We start from the raw sequence: 12,274 nt of genomic DNA, 5'->3' as shown, positions 1-12,274 counted from the left end.
GGTTAAAACTAAGGAACACAGCGAAGACGTCAGGAAGCTTGTTGTAGCATGCCATACCAATGGGGAGGGCTATGATAAGATTTCAAAGAAGCTAAACCTTCCCAAATCCACTGTTAGAGCCATAATAAACAAGTTCAAATCGAAAGGCCACGTTATGAGTTTAGAGGGTAGAGGGAGAAAAAGGATTCTTTCCCCAAGAGATGAACGGAAAATTGTTCGACAAGTAAAACAAAACCCAAGGATCTCTGTTGGGGAGATTGTTGATGAACAGAGCACCTCTGGAGTGAATGTATCTCGACATACAGTTGGTAGAGTTTTGAAGAGAGCTGGTTTAAAAGCATGTCGTCCGAGAAAGACTCCCTTATTGAAGCCTATGCACCTGAAAGCAAGGCTAGCCTTTGCAAAACGTCATATTGATAAAGATGTTGCATTCTGAAAACGTGTTCTATGGACTGACGAAACGAAAATAGAGTTATTTGGCCATAATAAAGTGTCTTATATTTACAGAAAATCTGGCGAAGCTTTCCTGCCTAAGAACACCATACCCACAGTGAAGCACGGTGGAGGCAGTTTGATGTTTTGGGGATCCTTTGCTGCCTCTGGACCAGGGCGACTTGTTAAGGTCACAGGTAGCATAAAAAAGGAAGATTATGTTAAAATATTGGATGAAAACCTGAAAGACTCTGCTAAAGAGCTCTCACTTGGTCGTCGTTGGTGGTTCATGCAAGATAATGACCCAAAGCATTCGGCTAAACTGACTAAGAAATGGCTTCAGGACAATCATATTAATGTTTTGGAGTGGCCATCACAAAGCCCAGACCTTAATCCAATTGAAAATTTATGGAGAACATTAAAATTGAGGGTAATGCAAAGGAAGCCTAAGAATCTTATTCAATTGGAGGATTATTGTCAGGAAGAGTGGGCTAAAATTACTACTGAAGAGTGCAACAACTTGGTTGTAAACTATGAAAAGCGACTGAGGAAGGTAATCAAGGCCAAAGGCTATACAATTGATTATTAAATAAATCGTGCCAATAATTTTGAACAAGGGTTTTTTGCAATTATGTTTGTTGTTCCTTTGTTATTTATTTTTTCTAAAATCCGATTGCTGCATCGGAAAGGCCAGTTAAAAATACATAATATACTTTGTTATTTTCTTTAATTTAATCCCTTTTTTAGAATTTATTAGACAAAATTTAACTTTTATTTTACCGTGCCAATAAATATGATCATCACTGTATATAGTAGTCATCCACAAACTGTTTCGTTGCATCACAGCTCTTCAGTGGAGTACCCATCCTGAGACAAGGATCGAACCTACAGCCATCTAGTTGATAGTCAACGGCTCTACCCACTGGCCCATAGAATCGGCGCCCACAAACGATCTCATCAAATGTCGATTTATAGAAATACTAGCATGGGTGCCCGGCGTTGCCCGGGTGTTTGGAGGTCTATGCTGAGCAAAAAAAAAAAAAAAGGGTTAATTTTTTTTTAACGTTGACCCCTATTATGACCCCTTAAAATTTATTGTCTTGGGCTCAAATCAAGTTATTAAGTTAGATCCATGTCCAAGGAACCTATATCTAAAATTTCAAGTGTGTAGACCCAAAATTGTCGGAGAAGTTTGGTAGAGTTCTGAAAGGTTAAATTGTTGAACTTTGACCCCTTAACAGCGAAATTTCGGGCTGAAAACCGATCACAAAGATTTTCCCAAATCTCAGTACCCTGTATATCAAATTTTGAGTCTGTAGACTAAAAATTGACAGAGTTATTGCGTAGGGAAATGTACACAGACAGACACACAGACATGTTCACTTTTATAGATATATAGATTTTAAAGTGCTCGATTTGTTTGTTTATTTACAAACAAAGAGCTTTGTGTTATGCTAATTTAGTAACAAGCAAAACTATTTACGACAGAGCTCAACCCCCAAAGAGGGGTTTTATATAGTAGTCATCCACAGACAGCCTGTTTCACTGTATCACAGCTATTCAGTGCGGCTAGACTAATCAAACTCGGAACTGAAAAATTGTTAAAATAAATCCATTTTTAAATATTTATTAGTGTTACATTTTTTGTTCTTGTTATTTTAATAATAAATTAGCTATTATTATTGTTTCCATATTGTATTAAATTCTCTACTAGGTCTACTTGGAAGGCCATTGTTTGCCAGTATAAATACTGCTGCTTTCAGACATCTTAATCTCCTAAGTCTTAGATAAAAAGTTTGGTTTGAAATTCTGTATAGGTGCCCGCATTTGCCATAAAGATTTCTAAGTTCAAACAGATGCTTCTGAAGAAGGTCGAAGGTTAAAACGGATGCCATTTTTTAAAATAGTTCTCCCGACTCACCATGGTGGTTTGGAATCACACAATTATTTGTTTTCCAACAATTTCCAAAACAATTTTAATTTCTTTTTTAATCTTTATATTTTTAAATGTTGTGAAAATATCAACTAAAATGAGAATAGTAGTCCAAATAATAGAAATTATAAATCATCATCTAAAAAAAAAAAAAAAAAATTCTGAAACTTATCCGTTTTTGTTTTCATTGTTTGTGTCTTTATCGAAAATGAAAATATCATTGGAAATTACTAATTTCCCTCAAGAGTTGTTGATATTCCGGGAAATTGTTCCCTGTTGGATTGAGCATTTCCAAATGGAATAGAAATAGTACTTATATTTTGACTATAGAATATTATATGCATGTGTGTGCACGGTTGTGAGGGTAAGTAAATTAGTTATGGTATGTATTCTTCCAGTGAATGTTGCATATACATGAAGTATTTTTGTGAACGATGGTAAATAAAACTACTTCTGCAAAAGTTAGTGATGAGCAACGTTTTTTTTTTTTTTTTTTTTTTTTTTTTTAAATATTTAGAAACAAATATTATGAACTCAGAATGTCTCTAGCGTCCATCCATTTGTTGCGAGCAAGTTATTAGTGAAAACAGATGTTTGCTTGAGGTGGTGTCGTTTAGAGAAGGTGCAGCTTTTGGTCATTATATTTTGGGACTTTTGAATTATAGTGAAAATTAAAACACAATGAAACTCTCACAAGACAATGGAGAACGAAAAGGAAAGGTTTTGTTAAAAACTAAATGGTTGTGCGCTGTCATCATTAACTTTTCCAACCGCTTTCATTATGGCTATCGCCCTTGGTCAGGTTGAGCCGACTTTCTCCGGAGCAAATACAGCTCTTCTCTGACCATTGCAGCTCACTTTCCAGATCTTGAACTAGATCATATGATATGGTTAGCCGATTCCGATTCCATAGTTAAAGATTAAAAACTTGTGTGGTTGCTGCTAAGTCACCTGATTTTCACAACTCTTCACTTTCCCACCAGCACATTTTTGTCAACCATGTAGAGGGAGGGGGGATGACTGCATGGATTAGTTCTTCCTTTCAGTGACAAGCTGTTTTCTCAAACCATTTTAGATGGGGTTGGAGAAGGACACACGGCAAGGATCAGAGATTCCATTGTTAACAGAGATGTTGAGTTAGTGCTCAATCAACACAATAATAGTGTAGAGATTTCCTTATGAATGTCACAACGAATCATAATAGCGAAATATAAAGATTAAAAAAGAAATTAAAATTGTTTTGGAAATTGTTGGAAAACAAATAATAGTGTGATTCCCAACCACCATGGTGAGTCGGGAGAACTATTTTAAAAAATGGCATCCGTTTCAGTTTGAATAACTTTACAAAAACCGTTGTCGCTATCAGTTTAATGTCTGTTTTACATATGTTAGCATTTGCTGGACGACTTTTAGAAGTCGTCTTTCAAACTAACCTATCTCTGGCCAGGTTTTTATTTATTTCTCTTTTTCTCAACTCTTTATTAATTCCTTCCATCTTTTCCTTGGTCTTTGCCTATGAACTGGACCTGCTACCTCAACTGTTCTACATATATTAGCCTAAGAACTCTCATTCATTCTTTCAATGTGACCATGCCATCAAAGTCTCCTGTTCTGTATACATCTCCCTATACAGAGATAATCTTCCTCCGAGGTAATCAGACTTTTAGACTGACCTTATGCATCCAAAATATTTCGATTCTATAGACTTTCTCATATCATTTCTTTCCATACAACGCATGTTTTCAACCCTCATGCAAATAAATTAAAAACAACGTTCACTATTGAAAAAATAAAATATATGAGAATGTCAGACTAAAAAGATTATTTAAAAATTGAACTTGCAATTAAATACTTAGGAATTTATTTCACAAGAAATTTATGAATAAACACGCATTAAAAAATACAAACATTTTCCAATTATAATTTCTTTTTATATTCTTGTAATTTAATCCTTTATTTTAAACTGGCCTGGGTTCCCGGCGTTACCCGGGTGTTTGGAGGTGTGTGTTGAGCAAAAAAATAAATAAATAAATAAAAGTGGTAGTAGGCAGGTAGGCTCAACCCGTACCGCAGAGGAGGAAAAGAACATGAAAAAAAAAAGGTGACATCTTTGCCGTTGTATCCATCGCTAAACTGGAAGTGGCAAAGATTTAAATTAAGGCTAGTCAATCGAAAAGAGAGGATGACTTTCGACAATATCGGCGAAAAAAGCGACCCCTGCTTTTAGAAAAGTGCCCAGTTGAAGGTGAAGGAATTAATGTTTTTAGCCGATTTTTTTATATTTGTCGTCTGAAGGGTCAAGCTTCAAAACGATACTGATTTTGTGAAAATTCATCGCCTCTGTCAAAAGTTTTAGGCAAACATACAAACATACATACATACATTTAAACAGATAGGTGAGATTTATATTATAGATGTCCACATTCTGAAAATACTCAAAAAATTTAGAATTTTTTAAATTTACGTTTTAGCATGGGGGTTCATTTTAGTATATAAACATGTTGCAAAATAATCATCCACTTTCAAAGTAAGGACTGCTTATCACCCAGTTCTTGACCACATAACCTAGGACAGAACGAGTAATCATTTTTTTTTTTTATTATTTCCAAAATGGCAACTATTTTGGAAATACAAAACAATGGTTAATCATTTTATCTCTCACTCTAAAGTCTAAGTAATTTATTTATTTATCACAAACATTTATAATTATTTTCAGGGTGTTGATGTGTGCACAAAAAAGAATCTCGTTTTTATTTTCAGTGACTGCATAGAGACAAAGTGTCAAATTTTACTAATTATAAAAAAAAAATTTCAAGCGTTTAGATTTTAGAAGTCGGGATGTTATTGTTGGTGGTGGAGGAGGAACGAGCTAGACTTCTGCAAAGAGCTCACAAAGATCTCAGGATCGTCTAATCTGTATGAAGTCCTCGTTATTGCAAGTTTTAACCAACGACATACACATCAACAAGACTCACTGGTTGCATGCAAAGTCGGGAGATACTAGTGCATCTTACACACTGCATTTTCGTAAATGTCCGCTAAGGTTTGACTGGAAACTGACACAAACTGCCAGAATATGCCAAGAGCTGATCAAGTTGGGTAGACAATCAGAAAGAGGCAACAAACGTAATTAGCCAAGCAGACGACTTTTAATAAATTTGAAGGAAAAAAAATTAGTTTTTAATTTTAATCAATCAGAAGAATGGAGCACAGGACAATAAATCTATGCTGGACAAGTTATTACAGACGCTGGAACAAGTCATAAATCCTCAAATCATTTACCTGTGGACGCAAGGCATGGTCACTAAAAAAAATATTTGAAGAAAGAATGTGGGGTGGGCTCAGAACATACTGTTATCGATTAAAGGAACCAACCCTAATGCTAACCCTAAACCCTATGCTGCCAAATTTAGTTTTTAATCATGCGAAAAAAATATGCTTTTACTTATTTGCACAAAAAATAAACATTTATTCATGAAACTTACAGTAGGTTGTTATATTTTATTTTTTTGTTTTTCCATATTTTTTTGTTTGTTTTAATTGTACCTATTTACTATGCCTCCCCACGGGACAGAGTTAGACACCAGGGTCGTTTTTTAACGTGGAGAAAAGGTACAAAAATAAAAATTGTCTCAGTCGTGAAGGATTTCTCCTCCACTGAAAGAGAACAAGAAATAGAAGTGCAGCATCTGAAGTACAGATACTACACTTTGATCTTGCCCAAAAGGAATAAATGTTATCTTCTGTTCCCTAGCATTTTTTTAAATTTGATTGATGCTCAGCATATTCCAGCAGTTTACATTAGGTGCTGGTTGAGCCTGAGTGGAAATTTGGGAAAATTCTGTTCTCAAGGTGCAACAGTACTAGTTGGGAAATGTTTTGCAGTAAACACACAAAGGAATGGCACAAAAGTAACGTTGCATATCTATTGATTTGTGGTTTCTTGCCTGACATATCTTTGCTTGCAACATGCAAAAGCAAAGACAACCAGGGGATGACAAATCCTGATGCCAACACCTTGTGGATTGCAACCTAGAAACTGCTAGCCAGGTAGCTCTGACACAACCACATTACTACTGCCTGTACTACTTAACTTAAGAGGGTGTTGTTGCAACAGTGACGGTCATGATTTGGGGTGTGGTGCAGGAAACGGAAGAATCCAACTAAAGACCGTGTTTGAATTGAGTTGGACTGTTCCTTTGCCTGCGCCACACCCAGTCACACAAAATTGTTAACCAATCGTGATGGGAGAGGGTAGATGCCTTTATGTACCTTAACTCTAACTCTCTTTATTTTATTGGAGTTGTTTTATTGCTGACACAAAATGTGTCAATTATTTTTCGAAATAAATATGGCAGTTTGATTGCCCTCAATAAACCGAGTGATTCATACAACCCTTCTCACAGGGGTATCAATATCAAAGACAGCAGATATGAACTGGGAAAAACTTTTCTGAAAAAAAAAAATAAAATAAAAATATCAATTATAAAAGACATTATTGAATGCCAAGGACACAATTTAATAAATAGACTCTGAGAGGAAATACTGAAAAGGTTATGCCATAAAAAATACAAAAAAAAAAATACAATCAAATATGTACTTATATAAATATATAGTTACTAGCAGGACTTGTAGGAATTTCATGGTTGTATACTTCATCTGCTGTTTGGTTTGGTTTGGTTTGGTTTGGTTGTTTTGTTACTTTTTAGCTTAGTTAATGTGAAATCCAGTAATTTTGGAAAAAGTTTTTATGTTTCAAGTTCTTTATATCTTCAAATATTTATTCATGGTGTTTAGTTTGGTTGTTTTGTAGAAGAGAATTGTTGTTTCTGTTTTTCACTTTACAGAACATGATTGAGTTTTACAAAGGGAACAGAAAAACAATAGCATCAATGTTTGGTACTTTTTAGGGCAGGAAGCCAATATGTTCCGCCTGCCTGATCTGGTAACATCAGGCCCGTCTGTTGTAACAAATATTGCTGCCTTACTTAAAAATATTTGTGTATTTCTATCCTATAGAAGTTTCGAACCTGACATATAAATAACGCCAATAATGAAATGATCCATATGATTTTTATAAAGTACTAGCCTTCAAGTAACATGTGTCAAAATTTGAGCCTAATCGAATTGTTAGTTTACAAATTACAGTTATTTAATTGAAGCAATTGTTCCAAATTTTCCAAACAATCAACAAATCTGAATTTTGTGTATTGATAAAGCATCGCTTTCTGATGGAAACAAAATACCGTTCAAGCAATAGCTTGATAAGTTTTATTTGGACTCTGCTTCATCGAAAAAGAAGTTATATGCTGACTTTAACTGAGACTGTATAGACATAAATGATGCTGAACACTCGGATCAGTCAAATTCAGTAGTTGTCCTTAAAAAGCATAAAAATGTCTACAAACTCATTTTGGCTAGTTGTAAATTGTAGTTGTCTCAGATAGCAAAGGATTTGAAGATATGGGAAGGCAGTGTATTCACCATTTTGTATGAACATTTGTCAATGAGAAAGTTGTATTCAAAGTAGGTTTTCTTGAAGTCAATCAAAAACTAACGCCTCGACAATTCAGAGCATTGTTTGTAATTGTTTCAATGCAACAAAAAAGTTTTTGCATTAATATATGACAATGGATGAAACCATTTAACTCTGGAGTCAAGTCAGTTAAATGAACAGCAGCAGGTAAAAAGCTATCCAAGAAAACCAAAAATTTAAACATCAGCAGGCAAGGTTTTTGCCTCTCTATTTTGGGATACACAGGGCATTTTGTTTATCAATTACCTTGAGAAATTATGAGTCATAAATAGTGAATATTATATAGCATTATTGGTTTGAAGCAAGAAATCACAAAAAAAAAACAAAAAAAAAAACAAAAAAAAAACAAAACGACACAGATGAACAAAGTCGCATTTTGCATAAAAACTTCTTTTAATTACTTTGACTCAGGATTTATTGAGTGATGTGTTATATTGCTGCTGTGCTTAAGAATATTTTAATATGTTTGGCACGAACGCAGACCCCCACAATATAATTGTGCCACCTTTGTTCAAAATGAAAGTTAACTATGTTCTCTGATTAATGTAGTTTCAGAATATATCTGGTTATATGAGCTATATCTTAAAAAACAAAACAAAAAAAAACAACCTTGTAGAAGTTTGTGTAATATTTCCATTCTATGGATGTCCAGTATGACTGCTGACCCTACAACATTATTGTACTATCTTTGGACAGAACAGATACTACACTTTGATTGTGAAAACCAAGAAAGTGTATTTTAGTTATAGTTTCATGTTTGACACAACAGCGATATCAGATGAAATAAAAAAAAATGCTTGTTTTAAATTGCACCTTCAAAGCAAGCCATCCTGTCTTATAAAAAGGGGTGGAAGGTGATAACGTACATATGAACATGAAGTTGCCTTAGCATGTATATACATATATATTTAAAATATATCCACTAACATGTGTTTCATCGTCTACGACTCATCAGAGTGGTTAAATGTATATACACTAGCAGCCAAAAATCTGGGACAGTTTATTTTTTTTCAATTTCTCCAGAACATTCGGGGGGGGGGGGATTACAACTAAATTTACACACATTTATCATATCTCTTATGTTGATAAACTGTATTAATTACACTTCATTATAAAGGATAGAAAAAAAGTTATGAGCATTTCAATTTTTGTTTTAATTGAAGTGGCCAAAACCGTGGGACAAAGCAAAGAAAATAATTTATTGCGGACTGTGTAGTCAGTTTTTCCACTTTTCTAAGTTCATTTGAAATGTTTCCGAGCGGTGGAAACATGATTCCACCACTCGGAAACATTTCAAATGAACTACGAAAATGTTCTTTTACATTTTAAACACATCTTGAGTATATTCTAAATATCTTACATTTTAAATACTTTCTGAAGAGGACGCTTCACAGAACGTCTGAAACGCGTTAAAAACGATTTCAATGATTTAAAAACATTATTACAATGATCTACACATCACATCATTTTCAATGAAAAGCCAAAACACGGAATAATAAAATAATGTTAAAAAATACACATTGTTGGTGACCTCCCTTATTTAAATATATACACACACACACACACACACACACACACACACACACACACACACACACACAAATATGTGTACATTGTGAATACTCCCTAATTCTGAAATATTTATTTTAAATTGTTGCCATTTTCCCATTTCACTAAAGTTGCTATTTTTTTATTTTTCTATAGTTTATATAAATATAAATATCATAAAAACTACGAAGGCTGAGTTTCTGAAAATTAATGTCTTCTGTGTTACTATAGCTCTGATTTTCTCAAAAGTTGTCCATTAGTTTTCCAGATAATTTTGTCATGAAGTGATCCAATCATGAACACAGAAAACTGGTTGAGCTACGCTTTTTTTCTGGGAAACTATGGATTATCCCACAATGAGCTCAAATGTCTATAAGATTGCAATTGATTGTAAATACAGGGTGACCTCTCCAAAAATGATGGTTCAACAGGAATTTTTTTAGCATTGAATTAAAAACGACTATATTCAAGTAATCTTGGAATCAACCCTGTGGTATCATATTCTTAGAAAAGAAAAACTTTTTTCAGGGAAGTTTTGTTTAGTTTTAGGTTGGTTGGTTGTTTTGTTTTACGGCATATCAACCCTTTTCAGGTTATTTAATGCCGAATCTGGTGATGGGGCCCTCACCATCGGATATAGTTTAAGGTCATATCCAGGACCTTTAGTTTTAGGTAGACAGAGAAAGAAAGGAAAATTATTTACAATGGTTGTAGCTTGATGAGTTTTTATTGTAAATATTTTACAGGAGAAAATAAAGATTTGAATTTGAAACTGCTTATTGTTTAAAAAAAGTACATTTTGTTAAAATTGTGTAGTAGCTTACTTGAAGTATTGTGTGCAGTCTGTAAGAAATTTGAAATCTGTGAAAAAAAAACACTCTTTGAATTGAATGAAGATTTATTTTCTGAGAAGGAGGTTTTACATTGAAATATGAAAAAAAAAAAAAAAATAATAGAAGTATGATACCATCTTTGATTTGATACAATACTTTAGTAAAGATTTAATTGATAATTATTGTTTTAGCTACCTTTTTCCTTCATATGATTTCCTATCAAAAAGTGTTTTCAATCTATATACATTGTCAGTGCTTTGAGCAATCAAACGTCTTACGTTTTAGTGTGACTTTAGTAAAAATTTTACTAATGTGATTAAATATTAACTTAAAAATAATAATCAACTGCAGGAGGTACAATTTAATGTAATTAAATTTTTTTTTTCTCTGAACGATACAAAACATAATCGTTCTAAAATCCCTAAAACTTTTCTTTGTTTCCAGATGAAGTTTACGAGACAACGAAGACAACATTTATTTCTCCTGCCCTCCATGAGGAGCTTTTGCGAACGAGGCTCAACTATGCCAATCGCCCTATCCACGCTAAAACACTCCCGGCAAGACATCGAAGGAGCGGTGATTCTGACAGTGAGCGTGGGTCACGTCGCTACAGTGCGTCCAGAGTGGATGGTATCATTTTAAATTCTCTTCTTGAAGCTAAACCTGATGAAGTCGATGCCAAAACGCTTCCACGGAAAAGTATTAGACATCTTCAGGGAAAATTGAGCTTTAAGAAGAAACTTTGGTAAGCATTTTTTTTTTTTTTTTGTCGGCAAGCTAAAAATCACACCTGTTCATTATAAAGGTCTGTATATGTGACAAGACGTTATACTCTGATAATTTAAGCCACACTTGCTTTGGAATTCTATCCCTGCTCCCTGTTTTCCTGACAGTAGCTATATGCAGACATTTAAATGTAATATGAACAAACGTCTTGCCTAGTTTCCCACTTAGGTTGTCCTCTCTTCTATTATTATTACTAGTTCCCTTTTACAGTAGTACGTGATGCTTCAGTGGCAATATGTCTTGTTTCGATTGAGTAGTAGCAAAAAAGTATCTTTTAAGCATGACACAATCTTTTCAAAATCTTAAAAGTCACTTTTAAATGGGATGTGATGCCTCCGTTCGATCTCAGGAGGCATTAGATACTCCTGTAAGAAGACGCAAGGGTTGCACAACCCCAACCACACCTCTCCTGAATTGATACTGCTTCCGTCCAGTGGCAAGGAGAGGCCCAAGACTGAGTTAGAAACAATGCCAAGATAAGCGGAGAGCACATACAACACCACAGAATTCTGAAACGGTCACCCATTTTAGTACTGACCAGGCTCAACATTGCTTAACTTTTGTAATCTGACAGGAACCAGTGTTTTTTTTTTTTTTGTTTTTTTAAGGAGATTTTTTTATATTGCATTATTATGTCTCCCTATCCTTGTATGACTATATATATATATATATATATATATATATATATATATATATATATATATATATATATATAAAGCTGAATGTCTGTGTGTGTATGTGTGTCTGGTCACGAATAGGCTCCTATATCGTTGACTATTTTAAAAAACTGATTACATATAATGATAGAAGATGTATCGAGACACAGGAATGGGTATGTTTGATCTGGCAGAACGGTGGTTCATTAAAATTGTGGGGTCTGCGGTCGCGCCTGGTCCACAAAGTATGAAAATAAAAAATTTAAAAATTAAAAAAAAAAACGTTTACAAGTGTTTTTGATATAGATGTACATAAGAATACTTTGATAAGTATGTTTTAACTTAAATATGGATGATATAATAAAATTGTGGGGTCTGCGTTCGCGCCTGCCCTCCATAGAATGGAAATAGGCACAAACTTTAATAAAGGCTTTTCATATCTATCTGCGTAAGTATACTTTGATAATTATGTTTCAGTTTGAAGAAATATGGTATAATAAAATTATGGGGTGTTTGTTAGCGCCTGACCTCCATAGAATGGAAATATGTC

General features: G+C 34.0%; 1 protein-coding gene across 2 annotated transcripts in view; it reads left to right on the top strand.

The window, feature by feature from the left end:
* Positions 1–12,274, top strand: part of LOC145292967 (transmembrane channel-like protein 7) — a 264,176-nt gene that overhangs the window by 86,415 nt on the left and 165,487 nt on the right. For both annotated transcript variants that reach the window (XM_080139199.1, XM_080139200.1), the window contains exon 2: positions 10,727–11,027. In XM_080139199.1, the coding sequence (XP_079995325.1) occupies positions 10,727–11,027 (301 nt within the window). The remainder of the gene's footprint in view (positions 1–10,726; positions 11,028–12,274) is intronic.

Source organism: Euprymna scolopes, chromosome 14 (genome assembly GCF_053919585.1).
Source record: "Euprymna scolopes isolate OS-2025 chromosome 14, ASM5391958v1, whole genome shotgun sequence".
NCBI classification, from domain to species: domain Eukaryota; kingdom Metazoa; phylum Mollusca; class Cephalopoda; order Sepiida; family Sepiolidae; genus Euprymna; species Euprymna scolopes.
The sequence above is the reverse complement of the archived record's forward strand: the minus strand, read 5'-3'. Positions and strand labels throughout refer to the sequence as shown.